Genomic DNA, 22,608 nt, shown 5'->3' with positions numbered 1-22,608 from the left:
GGAATCGATGTGCGTTTGTGTTTGTGACTTTTATATATTTATGTATTGATAATGTCTTAAAAATAAAATAAATATAAAAAAAATATATAACATGTCTACTGTGTGTATATAACATGTCTACTGGGTATATATAACATGTCTACTGGGTATATATAACATGTCTACTGTGTATATATAACATGTCTACTGTGTGTATATAACATGTCTACTGTGTGTATATAACATGTCTACTGTGTATATATAACATGTCTACTGTGTGTATATAACATGTCTACTGGGTATATATAACATGTCTACTGGGTGTATATAACATGTCTACTGGGTATATATAACATGTCTACTGGGTGTATATAACATGTCTACTTGGTGTATATAACATGTACACTGGGTATATATAACATGTACACTGGGTATATATAACATGTCTACTGGGTATATATAACATGTCTACTGGGTATATATAACATGTCTACTGTGTATATAACATGTCTACTGTGTATATATAACATGTACACTGGGTATATATAACATGTACACTGGGTATATATAACATGTCTACTGGGTATATATAACATGTCTACTGGGTATATATAACATGTCTACTGGGTATATATAACATGTCTACTGGGTATATATAACATGTCTACTGGGTATATATAACATGTCTAGTCTACTGGGTATATATAACATGTACACTGGGTATATATAACATGTCTACTGGGTGTATATAACATGTCTACTGTGTGTATATAACATGTCTACTGTGTGTATATAACATGTCTACTGTGTGTATATAACATGTCTACTGTGTGTATATAACATGTACACTGGGTATATATAACATGTACACTGGGTATATATAACATGTACACTGGGTATATATAACATGTCTACTGGGTATATTTATTACATGTCTACTGGGTATATATAACATGTCTACTGGGTATATATAACATGTCTACTGTGTATATATAACATGTCTACTGGGTATATATAACATGTCTACTGGGTGTATATAACATGTCTACTTGGTATATATAACATGTACACTGGGTATATATAACATGTCTACTGGGTGTATATAACATGTCTACTGGGTATATATAACATGTCTACTGGGTATATATAACATGTCTACTGGGTATATATAACATGTCTACTGTGTGTATATAACATGTCTACTGGGTATATATAACATGTACACTGGGTATATATAACATGTCTACTGGGTATATATAACATGTCTACTGGGTGTATATAACATGTCTACTGGGTGTATATAACATGTACACTGGGTATATATAACATGTACACTGGGTATATATAACATGTCTACTGGGTATATATAACATGTCTACTGGGTGTATATAACATGTCTACTTGGTGTATGTAATGTGTCTACAGGGTATATATAATGGGTGTGTATATAATTGGGTGTCTAAAACAAGTGTACTGGGTGATTTCATTTCTTCGTGACATATACAGATGTCATACTTACAGTTCTGTCATAGACAGGCCAAAGACGTTCATAGGAATGTTCATGAGCCCAGAACATCAAGTCCACATCATACTTTTTAAAGAGTTGTTCCAGGCTGTAGGCATGAATGAAGGGTATCCCAACTCGTACCTGTAAATGTAATAAATATAAACACCTGTTAACACAACTCGTACCTGTAAATGTAATAAATATAAATGCCTGCTAACACAACTCGTACCTGTAAATGTAATAAATATAAATGCCTGCTAACACAACTCGTACCTGTAAATGTAATAAATATAAACGCCTGCTGACACAACTCGTACCTGTAAATGTAATAAATATAAACGCCTGCTAACACAACTCGTACCTGTAAATGTAATAAATATAAACGCCTGCTAACACAACTCGTACCTGTAAATGTAATAAATATAAACGCCTGCTAACACAACTCGTACCTGTAAATGTAGTCCACACACACATCTGTTAACACAACTCGTACCTGTAAATGTAATAAATATAAACGCCTGCTAACACAACTCGTCTGTTAACACAACTTATACCTGTAAATGTAGTCCACACACATCTGTTAACACAAGTCGTACCTGTAAATGTTGTCCACACACACATCTGTTAACACAACTCGTACCTGTAAATGTAGTCCACACACACATCTGTTAACACAACTCGTACCTGTAAATGTAGTCCACACACACATCTGTTAACACAACTCGTACCTGTAAATGTAGTCCACAAACACATCTGTTAACACAACTCGTACCTGTAAATGTAGTCCACACACACGTCTGTTAACACAACTCGTACCTGTAAATGTAGTCCACACACACGTCTGTTAACACAACTCGTACCTGTAAATGTAGTCCACACACATGTCTGTTAACACAACTCGTACCTGTAAATGTAGTCCACACACACGTCTAGATCTGTTAACACAACTCGTACCTGTAAATGTAGTCCACACACACGTCTGTTAACACAACTCGTACCTGTAAATGTAGTCCACACACACGTCTGTTAACACAACTCGTACCTGTAAATGTAGTCCACACACACATCTGTTAACACAACTCGTGCCTGTAAATGTAGTCCACACACACGTCTGTTAACACAACTCGTACCTGTAAATGTAGTCCACACACACATCTGTTAACACAACTCGTACCTGTAAATGTAGTCCACACACACGTCTGTTAACACAACTCGTACCTGTAAATGTAGTCCACACACACGTCTGTTAACACAACTCGTAACTGTAAATGTAGTCCACACACACATCTGTTAACACAACTCGTAACTGTAAATGTAGTCCACACACGTCTGTTAACACAACTCGTACCTGTAAATGTAGTCCACACAAATTTATTATCACAACTTATACCTGTAAATGTAGTCCACACACACGTCTGTTAACACAACTCATACCTGTAAATGTTGTCCACACACATCTGTTAGTTTCACTATGGCCTATGACAGCCAAAGCATTTGTATAAGTTTAAATACCAGCCACATAGGGATTCTTCCTACCAGATTTGGTTAAATTCTTATTAGTGGTTAAGGAGAATTCAATTGCTGATTGAAGGAAGCTGGACACTTGACCCTTGATGCCATGGTAATTATATATATATGGCATCAGTTCACTTTAGTCGTTTGGACCAGGTGACGTATTACATCCCCGATAAAGACACATTAAGACCAAAGGCTATGCTGCCTATTAACATGTGCTTCATGTCGTTTCAATCATCATACACTTGTGTAATAGTAGTAATTACCAGATTTTTTTTGTCTGAAATTGATTTTCCTACTTCACATTTTAAGAGGCAAAAACATGTCTTCAAATATGAACATTCATTTGCCAATTGCTGTTGTATTAAAACTTAGGAAATACATGTATGACTAAGTAGCGTATAATTGATGATATCCTGTCTGCTTACTACTGAGTATGTACCCCTAATGTGTTTTAAAATACAGAAAAAACTTTATTAAAAGTATCTATAATACTCCACATATTTACTGTGGCATTTTAGATAATTTACTTAATGTTAACTGTGATTGAAAGTCTATTAGCTTCGATATCATTCTGAAAAATTACCTTAATTGGCATCATTTTTTAGATTAGTTTAAAAACATACTTTTTATAATTTATACATGCATGTACGTTACAGGTAAAAGAGTCTTATAAGACATTTTAACAAGTCAGTTCTGATAGACGGTTGTCAGAAACACAGGAAATTTCAAAAAACTAAAAAAAATTATTTTGTGTATACTTTTTGTTACTGACTGCTAATAAAAAGATCTTCCACAGTTGAGTTTAACAGATCATTAGACAATATTGAAACAAAATATTATTTTAACTCAGGGAGATAAATAATCAGGATGGGAAATCATTTTTCTATAGCAAATTATCTCCCCTTTCATTTTGTTTGTTTGTATTGCATGCCAAATGTGTTGCTCAGTTGAAAATGTTGCTCAAGTGTTTATCTCCTGCAAGATATTTCTAGTAAAGTTGGCAAGTATGGATAACAGTTAAGTTTATAATTATATATATTACAAACTTTTTCTGCTTGTCCCCCACATATATATTACATGCTCCCCTATGATGTGACTATTTCATCAAACGTCCTTACCAGACTTTCTTCATGGGTACAGTCATCGCGGTCATTGTTACTACAGTACATTGGTCTGTGACCCATTGTCATTATCCAGGGCGTTTTAGTACGATTGGCTTTCTGTAATGAGAGAATTCATTGTAATATATCATCAGACAATCAATATCCCATGCATTTCATTGTCACAGGCATACAAGTATTCTGTTTAACTTGGCCAAGTAACATTAACCTAGGTCATTAAGTTCAGTTCCTGTTCCCTACAGCGTGAGTCAAAGTAACAGATTTAAATTCTAAAGCCAATCACCTTTGATAGCTATAATAGAAGTATGACTCCACACTTTGTGGTTTATGCCAATGAAAAGATAAATGTTGACTTTTGAATGTCCATCAGGGTCAATTAATTGAACAACATAATTTTGTTAGACACTGCACTCTATCAATAAACTTGATAAAATTGTTTTAAACCTCAATGATTAAATTGGTCATTTTAAGATTAAAACCCATGGAACCTATGTGAGATTGAAGTGATTGTGTGGTTGAGCTTTACAGTATGTCAAGGTTATTCAATTAAACAATGCTGATAAAATAACCTTTCATGATTTAAGGCCTTATGATTTTTTTTTAGAATTGGTTGCTATGACTGTTCCCACTGCATTACCTCTAGATCCTGTTTCAGCCAGTTGTATTGATTGAGAATCTGTTCAAAACCAAACTGCAGGAAAAACAGGTACTCCGTGGAAAAGGATATGACATGTATGGGACCCATGTCAAAACTGTAATAATACAAAATTACAGCTTAAGATTTCATTTTTCATGACTGGCCATTTTATATACCAGCTTTACAACTAAATATCATCTGAAAGGTAAACTAGAACACTGACAAGTCAGCAAGGGCAAAATTACATACATATTATATCCCCAATAATCAATAACATTGTATACTTCAAATTCTGTACAATTGTCTTACCTGTAAAACATGCGCTCACTAAGCTCATCTGTTGGCATGGTAAACCGGTTCTTGTAGTTAGAAAAGTTTCTAAAACCAACAAAAAAATTAAATCAAACTATGTTTTAATCATATTCATTTCACAATGGACGTAATATAATCAGTGTGTATTGTAAGATGGACAAGTTATGTAACACTAGAGGCGTGTTCAGAATATACAGAGTGCTTGCTAGTGATGATTGTAAGCACCAGAGTGTTCGCTTGCGTCAAATGTAATTACAATCGAGAGGTTGACACTGTAAAGTGAGATGAGAGATGTATGAATTGATCTTAAAAAGGAAGCCCTAAATCACTGTTACTCCGGGTTGAAGAACAAAAGGCCAAATGGGCCTGCATTGCTCAGCTGCTTCTAATGTAACTTTGAAGTTGCTGCAGATGCTAGCCTGAAAGCCACTTGATTCAAATTTTATATTAGACTAGGTTTATTCATTTCAATTGATTTTGTAGCCCTTCATTCCAGTACAGTACACTACAGGTATCTGGGTCTCTTGGTTACTGAGAAGTCGTCATTTTAAGATTTGGACACATTTGACCCCTATTATCCAAACTTTGTAGCCCTTTACCCCAGCATGCTACTGGCCCAATATCAGGATTTTGGCCCTCTTGGTAATTGAGAAGAAGTTGTTAAAACGAATAGTTGATGCTGGACAGATGGACATATAGACGCCCCACCATGGCATAAGCTCACTTGCCCTTTAGGAAGATGAGCCAATTGTATTTGAATAAATACTGATAATCGTTGACTTTTTCTTGTAATAAGCAAATAATGCAACTGCATCTGTCATTTACACTGGGGGTTGTCATTTTGAATACAAGAGGCCCAGTGGGCCTGTATTGCTCACATGAACAGCAACTTTGAAGTTGATCTGTTTGACTCACTTTACCTTGAAAATAGACCAAGGTCATTCATTTGAACAAAATTGGTAGCCCTTCACCCCAGCATGCTACAGGATCAATATCAGGTGTATATGCCTAATGGTTACCGAGAAGCTGTTTACAGGAGAAAGTTGATGCCGGTACAGGTACAGCACCACAGCATAAGCTCGCTTGCCCTTCCGGCAATTGAGCTAACAAGAGCAAGTGTCTAATTCTGTAGAATAGTTTCAAGATATCTTGTCACATAAGCACTTCAGGTAGTGCTCAGCATCCTGAATAAGCTGCAGATTTGTGTGAGAAGCAATTTCTTACCCTTTCTCCTCGTGGTTACCTGGACAAGTCATGTAAGGCACATGTGCTGCAATTGGCTGAATGTTCCTCATAAAACTATCACCAACTTGACCATTATCCTATAGATACAAAATTAAACCTTAGTTAACTTAGAATGTTGACATTACATGATACTCAGATGTGAAAGAATCCTATATTTTGTGTTTAACACATGAATCCTAAATGAAAATTTAATGAAAATATTTGCAGGTCTGAAAAGGACTAAGCAGAAAATTGAAGGCTCTAAGAATGAACTAGTCTTATATAATAGATTATTTATCAATTTTGCCTTTTCATGGACAGATGGATCGACAGATAGAAAAGAAACTGACACAACCATATTTCCTTTTAATGCTATTGCTGAGGTTATTATCAGTGAGTATATACCAGTACTTAAATTGTGAATACATGTTGGCACAGAGACTTACCGAGTCCATGTCATAGGCAAAGTCACCTGCAAAACCACAATCAGTACTTTAGTTAAAACAGCAATTTTCAGGAATATGTATAATATAATCCTGTTAATTATTTATCAATATACTGATAATGAAATGTCAAGGGTTAAATTTAGATGTAAAGTTATTCGGGCATTTATTCAGCTGCCTATTAAATCTTATACACTAATTCAGCAGTACTTATCAAAAATCTTCCATCTTATTGAATTGCCAGTGTTTAATATTTTGAAACAAGTGCAATCAATGATTGCGAAAGCTCACCGGCGGCAGCAATCACACTATGCATTCATTTTTTATGTATGTATAAGCATGTCAATTTGAAATTGTATGTCACATAATATCGCTCCTAGACCTCTAATGGATGCATAAACTAAATAACAAGGGCCCAATGGGCCCAAATCGCTCACCTGTAATGCAGTGATCTTTTCATATATGGATCCTGCAGTTATTTGAAAGCATGCTACAGGACCAATATAATGTCTCTCTGCACTTTGGCTTTTCACTAAAAGTCATTTAAAGATTTAAGCATACTTGATCGACGTGACCTTGAATGAAGGTCAAGGTCATTCATTTGAACAAACTTGGTAGCCCTTCACCCCAGCATGCTACAGACCCAATATCAACTCCCTGGGACTCTTGGTTATTGAGAAGAAGTTGTTTAAAGATTTTAGCCTTTTTGACCCCTGTGACCTTGAATGAAGGTCAAGGTCATTCATTTGAACAAACTTGGTAGCCCTTTACCCCAGCATGTTACAGACCCAATATCAACTCTCTGGGACTCTTGGTTATTGAGAAGAAGTCGTTTAAAGATTTTAGCCTTTTTGACTCCTGTGACCTTGAATGAAAGTCAAGGTCATTCATTTGAACAAACTTGGTAGCCCTCCACCCCAGCATGCTACAGACCCAATATCAACTCCCTGGGACTCTTGGTTATTGAGAAGAAGTCGTTTAAAGATTTTAGCCTTTTTGGCCCCTGTGACCTTGAATGAAGGTCAAGGCCATTCATTTGAACAAACTAGGTAGCCCTTCATCCCAGCATGCTACAGACCCAATATCAACTCCCTGGGACTGTTGGTTATTGAGAAGAAGTCGTTTGAAGATTTAAGCCTTTTTGACCCCTGTGACCTTGAATGAAGGTCAAGGTCATTCATTTGAACAAACTTGGTAGCCCTTCACCCCAGCATGCTACAGGCCAAATATTAGGTCTCTGGGACTCTTGGTTATTGAGAAGAAGTCGTTTAAAGATTTTAGCCTTTTTGACTCCTGTGACCTTGAATGAAAGTCAAGGTCATTCATTTGAACAAACTTGGTAGCCCTTCACCCCAGCATGCTACAGACCCAATATCAACTCCCTGGGACTCTTGGTTATTGAGAAGAAGTTGTTTAAAGATTTAAGCCTTTTTGACCCCTGTGACCTTGAATGAAGGTCAAGGTCATTCATTTGAACAAAATTGGTAGTCCTTTACCGCAGCATGCTACAGACCCAATATCAACTCCCTGAGACTCTTGGTTATTGAGAAGAAGTCGTTTAAAGATTTTAGCCTTTTTGACTCCTGTGACCTTGAATGAAAGTCGAGGTCATTCATTTGAACAAACTTGGGAGCCCTTCACCCCAGCATGCTACAGGCCAAATATTAGGCCTCTGGGACTCTTGGTTATTGAGAAGAAGTCGTTTAAAGATTTTAGCCTTTTTGACTCCTGTGACCTTGAATGACGGTCAAGGTCATTCATTTGAACAAACTTGGTAGCCCTTCACCCCAGCATGCTACAGACCCAATATCAACTCCCTGGGACTCTTGGTTATTGAGAAGAAGTCGTTTAAAGATTTTAGCCTTTTTGACCCCTGTGACCTTGAATGAAAGTCAAGGTCATTCATTTGAACAAACTTGGTAGCCCTTCACCCGAGCATGCTACAGACCCAATATCAACTCCCTGGAACTCTTGGTTATTGAGAAGAAGTCGTTTAAAGATTTTAGCCTTTTTGACTCCTGTGACCTTGAATGAAGGTCAAGGTCATTCATTTGAACAAACTTGGTAGCCCTTCACCCCAGCATGCTACAGACCCAATATCAAGTCCCTGAGTCTTTTGGCTATTTAGAAGAAGTCGTCTAATTTTTTTTTAGCCTTTTTGACTCCTGTGACCTTGAATGAAAATCAAGGTTATTCATTTGAACAAACTTGGTAGCCCTTTACCCCAGCATGCTACAGACCCAATATCAACTCCCTGGGACTGTTGGTTGTTGAGAAGAAGTCGTTTGAAGATTTTAGCCTTTTTGACTCCTGTGACCTTGAATGAAGGTCAAGGTCATTCATTTGAACAAACTTGGTAGCCCTTCACCCCAGCATGCTACAGGCCCAATATTAGGTCTCTAGGCCTTTTGGTTATTGAGAAGAAGTTGCTTGAATGGAAAGTTGACGCCGGACGGACGGCCGGACGGCCGGACGGCCGGACGGACGACGGACGGACGACGGACGCCGCGCCACGGCATAAGCTCACTTGCCCTTCGGGCAGGTGAGCTAAAAAGGATGTGGACTTACAAGCTTTTCAAAACTAAGTCCCAAAATGGTAAAATGCGAAAAAATCCTAAAATTTTCTGCATGATTTTGCCATAACCTCACTCCTAGACCTCTAATGAATGTATAAACCATTCTAAAAGGGCATGAGGTGTACACTTTTTGACTTACAAACTTTCCAAAAACTGACCCAAAAAACTTTAAAGTGGGTTTTGGTGCCAAAAAAGTTAAGTCCATAAAATGGTAAAATGCGAAAAAATCACAATTTTTTCTTCATGATTTTGCTGTAATATCATTCCTAGACCTCTAATGAATGTATAAACCAAATAAGAAGGGCATGAGGTGTATACTTTTGGACTTACAAGCTTTTAACAAACTTACTCCAAAAACTTTAAAAGTGGGTTTTGGTGCCAAAAAAGTTAAGTCCACAAAATGATAAAATGTGAAAAAATCACATTTTCTTCTGCATAATTTTGCCATAACATCACTCTTAGACTTCTAATGAATGTATAAACCAACTAAGAAGGGCATGAGGTGTATACTTTTGGACTTACAAGCTTTCAAAAAACTTACTCCAAAAACTTTAAAGTTTTGGGTGGGACGCCGAGGCCAACACTGACGAGGACGCCGGGGTGACTCGTAACTGGTGAGCAAACTAGAATCATTCCCACCCTTACTTACCTACATGGAAAATGGCATCATACATGTTCTTTTGAACATCTTTCTCCAGTCTGATGAGTGACTGGGCATTCGTTTTACCCATGTCACCAAACAGGGCTATAGATGGACTCCATTTAGTGTCTGTCCTCTTAGAAAAGAAGTAAAGCTCGGGACTCATCTGGACCCCATCACCACAACGATAGACTGAAAATATACCAAACATGGTCAAAACATTTACAAACTGGGGACTCACTTGGACCCCATCACCACAACGATAGACTGAAAATATACCAAACATGGTCAAAAAATGTACAAACTGGAGACTCATCTGGACCCCATAACCACAACGATAGACTGAAAATACATTGTCTTGAGAAGAAGATTTTTGAAATTTCAGCCAAATTTACCATTTTTAGCCCCATCCATCAGCCCCTCGGGGTCAGTCAGGGCCAACATGTGCATACCCTCAAACTGCCATTACAAGCTGATAATGTTAACCAAATTAGAATGAATTCCATTAGAAATCAAACAAATTATAGTCAAAAATGTGATTTCCCTATATAAACTATAGTAAAGTTTACCCCTTCCCCAGGGGCAAACCTGAAACCCCAGTGTTATGAGATTCACTATTTTAGTAAAGCATCTTATATATATATATATAATTAAGACCCTTCCAACTATAAAGAGTATTTGATTCCAACTTATTTCGGTCTTGAGAAGAAGATTTTTGAAATTTCAGTCAATTTGACACTTTTTAGCCCCATCCGTCAGCCCCTAGGGGTCAGTCAAGGCCAACATGTGCATACCCTCAAACTGCCATCCCAAGCTGATAATGTTAACCAAATTAGAATGAATTCTATTAGAAATCAAACAAATTATAGTCAAAAATGAGATTTCCCTATATAAACTATAGTAAAGTTTACCCCTTCCCCAGGGGCAAACCTGAAACCCCAGGGTCATGAGATTCACAATTTTAGTAAAGCATCTTATATTTATATATATATATATAATTAAGAGACTTTGTCTCAGGTGACCTAATAAAAAGAAGCCACACAGATTTTAATACATTTGACCCCTGTGACTTTAAAACTAGGTCAGTATCCTTCTTAGAATATCCCAGCAGGCACCAAAATGAATGATGGATGTGTGAAAAGACAAATGCTGGCGTGGTACGTAGCTCCCTTTGGGAATGTGTTGGTGAGCTATTACAATGAACATTTTGGTGTATACTTACAATACTTCACCCCTGGCTTGAGGTTCACCAGTGTTGTTCTGTGTATGTACTGTGTGTGGTTAACACTTGACCCTGAACTGGACTGAGAAAACTTGACAGAGAATCCAGTAGCAGTAGAAGCTAGTGATGAGTCGAGTCCGTAGGCACACATGGTTCCATTTGAGATTTTTTGGGTACTCCATGTCACAACCATGTGACTTGGTTCAGCTGCAGGATAAAAATAAAGTGTGCGTAAGTTAATGAGAACTTTTAGATCATTGTTCACCATGCCATGATTAAACTATTATTATGTCATGATATATAACATTGCACAGTTCAGGACTTGATACATTGTAACCATCATGTATCATATGTACCCTTGTTTAAGATTAGTACTGGTTTAAAGTGTACCCTGAACGAAAAAATTATATTTAAATATGTTATTGGTATTGATTAATAAACAAGAATGCAGAAAACTGCATCAAAATCGGCCGACCCATTACCGAGTAATTGTGATTTTTCTCGAAAACACACCTGAAGCCCAAAGCTGAATACCTCGTTTTGGTGACCTCTAACCTGTGACGTCACAGGTTGAACACAATCAGAGCCGCCATATAGGAAATATATAGAAACAAACGTGAACACGTGCCTGTAGTTAATGCGAATAAGACAACAAAAATGAAAGTGCTGAATAAACTCTCTGAGTTATATTTGTGAATTAGTTAATAACAAGTGCTACCGAAACCAGGTAATTTTCTTTTTAAACGGGCCATATATAACCTTTATTATGAGGGCATGACCGGTTTGTTACATACAAATGTACCAGTATTGATTTCAGTTATAATACTTCTATAGTGATACAAGTTTAAAATGCAATTCATACAAGATGTAAAATAAATGCTAATCATTTTGAATTTTTTATTAGCCAAAACAGCAATGATACTATTATTTGTGATTTTTGGGTAATTGTCCGCAATTGATAAAACGTGTCCATGAAAGATAAAGTAAATTTTCAATATCATGGGTATATATATATATATGAATGAGGTAACTTTGGTTAATTATTCTATAGACAAACCTTTGAGATACGAATATTTTCATTGGTAAGGAAAACGAAACTCACTGAATTCCAAAAATAATGAGTTTGATTTCAACAACTTGAAAATGTATTCCCTATAGTATAAATGCAATTTTTAATAGCATTCAAGCTCAATTTATGTACAACCTGTAAAAGCATGTTTTCGGAACTTTTTTGAATGCACAGAAACCAAACGCGTGAACTCACAAGCAATTATCGGCGTGTGCTGATTAGAACACCAGAAATCACAGACACCTTTGGTGCAGTGACAGGTGTGACGAGTCTGTGGATCGTAATTTCACACCTGGTTATTGTTTAGCGGTATACTAAACCCATTCAAACTTGAGAATTCGTAATTCTCCGAACATGTTTATACATGTACATCTGTTAAAGTCCCTTTTTAAGTGAAGATATGACTTGCGACACGAATGGAAAGCCAAAGCACAAGGATCTGGATCACTTCATAATAATGACACAATTAAAAAAATAATAGCAAAAAATACCTAAAATTTGAAAAAAAATCATACACGAAAATCATTGCGAGTTTATAAGTTTTTGTATTAATTATGATTAGTCACAATGAAATATATTGTATGTTTTTTATCATAAAAAATGGAGATGAAATGATGGTTTTAATAAGTACCTATATGCTTTCTTTATACCTGTACAGAAAGTATCAATTATATTATAATTGTTGCAAATCACTTTTATATAATTTCACTGACGATCGTATAAAAATTATATCTTTCTCAAGCATTTAATCGTCCTTAATCCCTGAGACCATGGCATGTAAAATAAGGGATAAAATCTGTATATGTAGAAGTTTGTTGTAGACTTCAACACTGGTATTCATATGGGAGAGAGATTTAGTCTATTGTAGATCATGATGATTATAATATATTACTTTCTAAATTAAGTGTCCTTCATGACTAGAAGCGGGTTTTGTATAGAATATAATGCATAGATTTACTGTACGTGTATTCGTCTTTTCTCACAAACCAGAGTATCCACAACTGTTGTATTGTTGGTATGTTTATTTGAATATTAATTTGCGAATGAAATGGCACATTCTTTTATTTGAAAATGTTGATGCTGTGTTCCTTTCTTTGGTAATGAGTAAGAATGGTAAACACATAACTAATGTACATTTATTGGTGATTGACCGATTATATTACACCAGTCTGTGTTAACCAGATTTCAGAGTCAATTTCACTATATATATTTTTTTTAATTCAAACATATATTGTTGGATTCTGACTTCTTGTCGGCAATATTCGCCAAATTCAACAACCTCAAATCTCATGTCCATATTGATCATATTCAGACATGTTTGTGCTGCTACTGTTCACACTGTCCTCTATATGCTACTGGCCACCATAACAGTCACTCCGTTCAACCTGTGACGTCATAGACTGAAGAGTTCCAAATCAGCGTGACTGACCGATACTCTGATTAGCTGTCGACCGACAGGTGCAAATCACGTACTTCGATGTGTGATATATCTCGGCACTCGTCCAACCGGTTTTGATGTAGTTTGCGACATTCTTCTTTGGTGGTTACAAATTAAAGAATAACATATTTGATTATCGTTTTTCGTTCAGGGTACACTTTAAATCAAATTATAGAGAAAAGACTGGTGACATACATTGGCAAATATTTAAAATACACAACCGTTAAGGATGTATTTTTGGGGATGTAAATTAAACGTGATTTGACAATATATATACATGTAGCTACCAAATAGAACTGATAAACATATATACATACATCACTGCTTGATCAAATTTACGTCCATGCTTTTGATGTTAAGATATTTCATTCAGACATAACAATGTACAGTTGAGTGTAGACTAAAGGTTACACAAAGTGCACTCCGAGTGCACTCCGTTTGGACTCGGAGTGCACTCCGTTTGGACTCCAGGTAAACTTGGAGTGCACTTGGAGTGCACTCCAAGTTTACCTGGAGTCCTATCAGGCCCCAATCCTACCTGGGTCCACATGTATCACATGTACCTGTAACCAAGTACATATATACATAATGTTTATAGATAGATGTATACTCTTATACATTTAGACTCCTTAAACATGTAACAATAAGATATGTGTTACTGTTTTATCTTTGTATATATATCATCTTATTATTTTGTTGGTTCATTTTTCGTTGGTTAACTAACAGCATCTTATAGAATTGATTTTTTCCATTAGTTAACCCTATATAAAATGAATAGATCTGGCACTTCGTTGAAAAATGTATGTGAGCATTCCTTTGATTTGAAGAGTTTTAACAAGCCACGTCAATTAGCAGAAAATTGGCAGTTTGTGGTCTCTCAAAATGTAGAGTTTGATTGTGTACTGGACATAACTTGTACTCGAAGTACTAAGTACTGTTTTATATATATTTCAAATACTTTTCTTCCAACAGTTTATACTTATCTTAACATACAATAAAAAAGAAAGTTGTTGGCTTTTTTTATCACCTTGATAGCATATTCCGGATCTAATGTCTAATTTTGATTTACAGTTTAACATCAGATTGACTAACATTTCTATTTGGTAAACCAATTTTTGTTTTGTTATACCTGACTCATTAAATCCAGGTCATACATGGAGTTCTTTTAACAGTTATATAAGATATATACAATCCCCCCTAAGTTGTTTGTGGTCTCTTAAAATGTAGAGTCTGAATGTGTACTGGAACTATCTTGTACTCAAAGTATTTATATTTTTATCACCTTGATAGCAGATTTACAGTTTAACATCAGACTTAAATTTCCATTTGGTAAACCAACTTTGTTTTGTTATACCTGCCTCATAAATCCTGGTCATAAATGGAGTTCTTTTAACAGTTATATAAGATACAATCTCCCCCCCCCCCCCCCCCCCCCCCCCCCCCCAACTTCCAGTTAAATATTTACCTGTATATCAAGCATGATTACAGGGGTGTGGAGAAAAGACAGACTTACACTGACCCCAACAATGACCCCTTCCTCCACGTTTACCTCATAAGGTGTGAAGATCTGGACAGGTGTACACACGGTCATCTAACTAGATAAAGACCCCCTTAATTGTTAAATGGAAACTGGTCATCACACCTTACCTTTACCTAGCCCGAGTTTCCTCTGGCCCTGACACCATGTCTGGTATGGTGTCAGGGCTAGCGGAAACTCAGGCTGACCTATACCAAGGTCATATAGAATATAGGTACAGACTTGTGACGGTCGATATCTGACACTTTTGAAATAATATGATTGTCCATTCCTATTACAGTATTATTAAAACAGTTATAAGTCATTATTATAAAAAAAAAAATATTTGAAAAAAAAAAAAAATTCAAACTGGTACTATTACTTTATGTCTTTGATATTATAATGGAAGCATGTATAGAGTATTAGAGGTCAATATGTAAATCAACATAGATTAATATAATTTTCATGTTTGAGTTAAGTAAATACTTATCAAACATTCCATACACCAACTGCAGCTGGCCTTATGTCATTTTTTTTTTAAAGTTTAAACATTTAACTTTATGATTTTATAATTGGCTTGAACAACCATTGTACATTCATGAACTGTATCTGTTACATATAATGAATGAGTGACACATATCATGATAGATATTGACTGAATGGGAATAGGAAATGATGTAGTTCCAACAGGTCAGTTTTACAGGTAAATGGTACATAGGTTGCCGTGTCCAACTGCCCTTAGGCAAATTTTACCTCAGGCTATATAATCTTATTTCCTGGATGAGAACAATGTGTACTAATTACGGGTATAAGGCTATAGGTTGGTTTGGGAAAAGGTGAATTTACATTCATTATACCATTTGGAATTACACTGAAATTATTATTATTTTTTTACTTTAATCTCTTTCTTTACAATCAATTTTTTAAAGCAATGTCTTTATATTTTTGAATATAACAAGATAAGAACTGCATCATTTCTTAATTTGATTTGCATTAATTTTTTTTGAACTTATATCATTCAACATTGTACCTCTACATACCGGACACCTGCATAAACCAGCCAATACGTTTGGTCTCAATGACTTATGGTTTAGACAGATTACAATGTAATAAATATAAGAAACAGCTTATTTTTACTTTCTAATTTCAGTATAGAATGACTTCATTTCACCTGTTAACCAATTTGTTAATGGTTTTACTACTTATCTTGACATTTCCGCCTTAATTTACACTGGTATTTCGTTTATACATGTAATTTTGGTCTGATTAAGGCCTCTCAAATGGAGAGCTACAATCCTTTCCTTCAAGTCAGGAGATAATCTTACTGTTCTGTTAATTGGCCTGAGGTTATAACACTGTGACCCTGCTTTGCACAGCTTCATCATTTGAAGCCATACAGTGACAGTATTGACACAGGTATTTCTGTGAACCCAGGACAGTACCTGTAGCTGGCTCCTAAAACTCACCTGGCACAGTTATCAGGGGTGTCAGGCCAGAGTCAGTCATGCATGGCCAATAATAATAGCAATTAAACAGATACTGTCATTCATTATGGGTAGTCCAGAACTACATACTTGTGTGTACGTTATGTCAGAACATTAATTTAACTAGGTAATGCTCGTAAATATGTACAGTTGTAAATGTATATTTTTCTGATGAAACTAAAATGATTGTTTATTTTATAATTACTTGCCTGAATTGAGTACATGTATGTAGAGAATGTCTTATTAAAAAACACATAATTCATTAAATACTGTAAACTTTCAATAACATAACATAATATAGATATATTATCTAAACTTCCTTTACAGTCATGATATATGTAGAGTAATAAATATTCTAATTGAAATAATTTTCAATTCCTTAATAAAATGAAATACAATTTACTTACATCTTAATGAAATATGAAATAATAAGCAATTAACTTTCATAGAAACCTGATTATAGCATAAATTGTATAACTGTCTTTTATGGATCTTAATAAATATAAATTTAACATGAAGGCATTATTACCATGTATTAACAATAAAAGAAATATTCCTAGTAGACTAAACAAATGTTAATAGTAATATTAACAAAACAAAAGTAATTTGTAAAAATCTATTTATTTATATGTAAATTATATTAAAAGCATCAAAGTATTAATATATATATATATATAGTCTGATTATAGAACTGGGGTAGGCATGGTGTCTTATAGGACTCCAGGTAGACTCGGAGTCCACTTGGAGTGCACTCCAAGTTTACCTGGAGTCCAAACGGAGTGCACTCCAAGTCCAAATGGAGTGCACTCGGAGTGCACTTGGGTGTAACCTTTAGTCTACACTCAACTGTACATGTTATAGATAATGACCAGAAACAGGAACTTCCAAACTCTAAATGAGTGAGCTTAATGTACCACTGGAGTTCAACCCTGTCCAGTTCTGAATGTTTCCTACTCATATTGATTAAATCTAGAGTGCATGCTCTTGACATCATGCATTACCAAAATTACTACTGTATTCAATAGTTTATTTAAATAAAATTACAGCTACTTTATGGAAAAGAGAGCTAAGTGAAATGCTTCTTCACTTAATCATAATGGTACAGTAATTAAGTGTACGGCCCCATCCTAAATTCCCTGATCTCTGTTACTTGCAGGATCCAACCTCTAGACAGAAGCTCTAAAAGGGCTTTTTCTGAAGGCTTCTTAATTTGGTGCCATTAATGGGCCCCATTCCCAAAATTTGCAGTTTATTGCTGAAAAAAAACCTTTCCCAATTCACCAATTTTCTTTCCAAATTGAGATAAAAAGGTACATCCCATTCCAGTGAGAAACTAGAACTGTCGCCAGGATGGCTGACTAATACCCCCGTAATCTGCACCATTCAATGGTGAATTGGAACTGTTAATTAGAGGCTAACTAAGATAACCCAGTAATATAGTGACCAGTTGCCACAGCAACCATAATTTTGAGAAAAAAAAAGTAGCATGGACATCTACACATGGTCCTCTATATTTGTGTGAAGTTTCATTGAAATCGGCCCTTCGGTTTAGGAGTTGCATTGTCCCGACAAACTTAAAATTATGGTTCTTATCGGAAAACCTGTTTATAGTGACCGTGCAGTTGCCATAGCAACCATAATTTGAGAAAAAGAAAGTGGCATGCACATCTACACATGATCATTAATATGTGTGTGAAGTTTCATTGGAATCAGCCCATCGGTTTAGGAGGAGTTGTCCGGACAAAATATGTCTAAAGACAGACAGACGGACAGACAACCTGATTCCAGTATACCCCCTAACTTCGTTGCGGGGGTATAAAAACTTTGCCTAACCATTTAAATTTGAGCTACATGTACCCGATTGGACAGCACTCAGCCCAGTCCCCCAGTATCACAGGAGTTTGAAGTTCTGACTATAAACTGAAATATAATACCATAAAAATAAGGGTATTTTAATATGGTATTATATATCTCAGTTTACAGTCAGAACTGCAAATGCCTGTGCCAATACGTAATGGACATCAAAACTGATTTCTGATGGGCATGTGCACAAGTGGCCAACAGTGGGCTGATGACATCATGTGATAAATAAATTACCTGAGCTATAATTATAACCGGTTTTGTAACATTTAACAGGTCAAGGCCATGTTCAAAATGTACGTATACTGTACCATTCTTCAAGTAAAAAGTTGAAACTGTTAATGAATGGTTTTTAATCATTTAATTTGTTAACGTCGTGTACTTACATTTGATGTATGTATGTTAAAAAAAAGGAATCCAGGTAATAATTAACACATTACATAAGTTTGTATTTTTTTTTACATGCCTTGTCATTTATAGATCATTATAAACTGACAATCTTATTTAACCAAGTCCTAGCTAAATTCAGATTTTTTTTTTTTATAATTATAAGAGATCATTATAGGTCTTCACTCTTGATTAGATTCTGCACGACCATTTCGATCGGCCATAATGCATTCATTAACTTGAACATTGATCTGCAACCGTTATGTATATATGTAGTGACAACAGCCTACGATAATTAATGCTATTAATACTTACCCCCATATGACAGGTGTATCTGCTCAGGGGCAGCATCCTGTGCCTCAACATGTACACAGAATAGAAGACACAGCAGATTGATGAATGCGACCATACTGTTTTGTTCCTGGTTGGCCTACCTATCAAAACAAAAAATAGGACCACAACAATGTCAACACTCGTGACTTAACGGGTCTTACTAAACTGCGGATAGAAAACAGGCCAGACTGGACTGATCGGACCAGACCGGACCAGAACTTGGATGGCTTCCATCAAGCATATATTGCATGCAACAAGAACTCAAAGATGAAAATCCCGAAGAAGACAGCGAAATGAATGCAAATCTCTCCTTATTGGTCGAGGTAACAGCTAAAGATGCATTTCACATAAAGGACACACAGACAGCAGTGGCGCAGGAAGCGAGGGGGGGGGGGGGGGGGGGGCAACATATCTTTTTGCCCCCCCCCCCCCCCACTTTTTGACATCCAAAATCTAAAAAAGGGGAAAAAACACGAATTTATATATTAATTTCGATAAATATCTGTATATTTTCGATCCGATAATGTTTTCTTGAAGGCAACGATAAAAACTTTATCTTGTACATCCGGAACATTCCGACTTTTATACTAGTATATCAATCCTCAGACCTGTGTGCCAGTTGTCTGCATAGCCTGGTAAGTCATTATTTATATCTTAATACGAAATTTTGCTTCGCTTCATCACATAGATTCAATAAGTTGATGATAATTTGTGAAGTTAATGGAGTTCATAATGAGAACAAGACAGAAACACAACATGAATAAGAATGCGCGGTTTTTTACGTGAATAGAGGGATACTAATTACCGACAGGTACGAGGAAATACAAAAAAATTTCGATCTGCGCCTGATCCCGAATTATTGGAAATGTGCTATATTCATTTTCCGCGGAGGTCTTAGACCCCCTTGAACCCCCTAGCAGGGCGCTGCCCTGGACCCGCTGGGCGGCCCTAGTTCAGACCCCTCGTAAAAAAAGCACAAAAAAAAAAAAAAAAATTTAGCTCGCGCCTACGGCGCTCGCATTATTACTAAATTACTGGACCCCCCGCTCTTTCGAAAATCCTGTCCGGGCCTGGTGATTCATGTTTTGCCATAAATGATATATCCTGATTTGCGTAAATAACTTATTTGGTACTACATAAATTATCAAAATTATCATGGGATGTTGAAATGATAATTATTGGCTAATGTTGCGGAGATGGCATACGATTTGTTTAGTGCGTAAAATTTAAGGTTAAAAGAAATGTTGCCCCCCCCCCCCCCCCCCCCCCCCCATTTTTTGATGACTTCCTACGCCACTGGACAGGAAGAACCGAGATTGAGAATTAAGAAAATCTCACCCCGGTAAAATTGCGTTTATACCTGTCCAGGGTAAGAGAATAATAAAATCCACAGTTTCGGGTCAAAAGTCTTTCCGCACAACCTATTTCTGCAATAATTTCTTTGCATTTACAACTTTTTTCAATCACTTGCCCCGCTTTCATCCATGGGTTTATTTTATTGAAATTGTATGTGTTGAAAAAGAAAAAGCTAGGCATTCTTCATGTAAATTTTGTATGCATAATACCTCCTATGTAGGGGTAGAGATTAAAAGTAACAATAAAACCAAATTTCCCGTGGCACTGTCATCATTCATTAACTTAACAAAATTTAATTATCATTAAAATGGCGCCACAAAAATCATATTCTAAAATAAATGTTAATTTCTCAAATAAATGACAACGGCGAAAAATAATGAAAACATTATCAAATGAAATGTAGATAAAAACTCTTTAAGCATACTAACTTTCACTAAAATCAGCCTATTAACAAATCAAGAAAAATTCAATGAAAACACGTTTAAATGGTAAGATTATATTAACAAAATTAGAATGTACAGAAAGACTCAGTACTCGACAAGCCTCGTGCTGACTGGCCAAACTTTTACACTTAGGTTGAAATAATCCTTGTTAGCGCAACAGACCAATGATTGATTATCTACATACTTGTAAGCAAATATAGGCGTTTATGACAGGTTTCATCGCGCTATCTTCATTGCTCCTTGGAATGTGCGTCAAAATTTATGACATCATTATTTACGACTTGGTTACTCTACGTAAAATGACGACGTTACGTTATTGCCAGCAGCGTCATATAATGCGTGCCGGTCCTCGTGTAAGAGTTTGGCTGGCCAGCACTCGGCAAGCCTCGTGCTGACTGGCCAAACTCTTACACTCGGGTTGAGTTTAATAGAATCTATCATGGGTCTGTTCATGGGCCGTTCATGTCAAAAACGAGATACATTTAACGCGTTAAAACTAGTTTTGATGTGTTTAACGCGTTCAACATAACATTTAACGCGTTAAAACTAGTTTTAAAACTAGTTTTAACGCGTTAAGACTTAAAGCGTTAAACGCGTTATATGTTTTCTTGGAATTTTAACGCGTTAAATTTGTTTCACGGAACATTGATTTAAACATATTTTATTTGTAATTTACAATTTGTTACAAAGGGATTGGGCACAAGTTTTCCAACTTATATTAAGCCCTCTCCCGATACAATTTTACATTGAGAGAAAATTCACATGATGGCAGTTTTATTTACATATTTACAATCTAATTTTATAAGAGAGAGAGAGAGAGAGAGAGAGAGAGAGAGAGAGAGAGAGGGGGGGGGGGGGGGGAGACGGAGAGAGTGACGGAATGAAAGGGGAAGAGAGGGGGAGTTGGAGGGGGGGGGGGGGGAGACAGAGACAGAGAGAGATTTTATAAGATATTGATACAAATAATCTTATATATATGGGATATACGTGTATATCTAAATACTTCATAAAGACAAATAGTTTTGTGGTAGACCTAAGCGGACTCGGGCAACAATCACTTTGGTACACACTTCGACTTTCCTTTCGTTCAAACTTGTCTAATGTCTATGATAATCCATGCCAGTGGTGTCTTCCTTCTTTTCTTTTCTGGTCCTTCATTTATAACATTTCACACACACCCGAATGTCACCCGAGTCCGCAAAGACAAAAATACAATGTACATTAATTTCCAATAAAGATATTTTTAAAATCTATTTGTATTTTTAATGAATAGTTGGGTTGATTGGCATATAGTTACATTTTCTTGATGAGAAAGTTCATTTTTTTCCGAATAGCAGAAGTTGCAGGTCTAGTGGGATGAAATAATTTAGACCACGAAACAGTTGCAAACGCTGAACAGACTAATTATTACATTCAAAAAAGAAATGATATGCATCTTCAACAGGGTGTCCACATTGGCAGTGTTTGAAATTAATCAAATTTGCATGAAATAATCGTTGTTTATGTCACCAGGTTGTTTATTATTATAAACACTGTGTGGCGT

At 35.9% G+C, this 22,608-nt stretch overlaps 1 protein-coding gene across 1 annotated transcript in view; it reads right to left on the bottom strand.

Annotated features, from left to right (window-relative positions):
- LOC117323952 (acid phosphatase type 7-like) overlaps window positions 1–19,382 on the bottom strand; it is a 32,408-nt gene extending 13,026 nt beyond the window's left edge. The window contains exons 1-9 of the mRNA XM_033879496.1: window positions 19,249–19,382; window positions 11,180–11,386; window positions 9,967–10,149; window positions 6,745–6,770; window positions 6,299–6,396; window positions 5,072–5,140; window positions 4,763–4,877; window positions 4,123–4,224; window positions 1,499–1,627 (exon numbers count right to left, since the gene is read on the bottom strand). Of these exons, the coding sequence (XP_033735387.1) occupies window positions 1,499–1,627; window positions 4,123–4,224; window positions 4,763–4,877; window positions 5,072–5,140; window positions 6,299–6,396; window positions 6,745–6,770; window positions 9,967–10,149; window positions 11,180–11,386; window positions 19,249–19,342 (1,023 nt within the window). The 5' untranslated portion in view covers window positions 19,343–19,382. The remainder of the gene's footprint in view (window positions 1–1,498; window positions 1,628–4,122; window positions 4,225–4,762; window positions 4,878–5,071; window positions 5,141–6,298; window positions 6,397–6,744; window positions 6,771–9,966; window positions 10,150–11,179; window positions 11,387–19,248) is intronic.
- Between the last annotated feature and the right edge of the window lie 3,226 nt (window positions 19,383–22,608).

Source organism: Pecten maximus, chromosome 3 (assembly GCF_902652985.1).
Source record: "Pecten maximus chromosome 3, xPecMax1.1, whole genome shotgun sequence".
NCBI lineage: Eukaryota > Metazoa > Mollusca > Bivalvia > Pectinida > Pectinidae > Pecten > Pecten maximus.
Note: the sequence above shows the minus strand (reverse complement) of the source record. Positions and strands in the feature narration are given on the sequence as shown.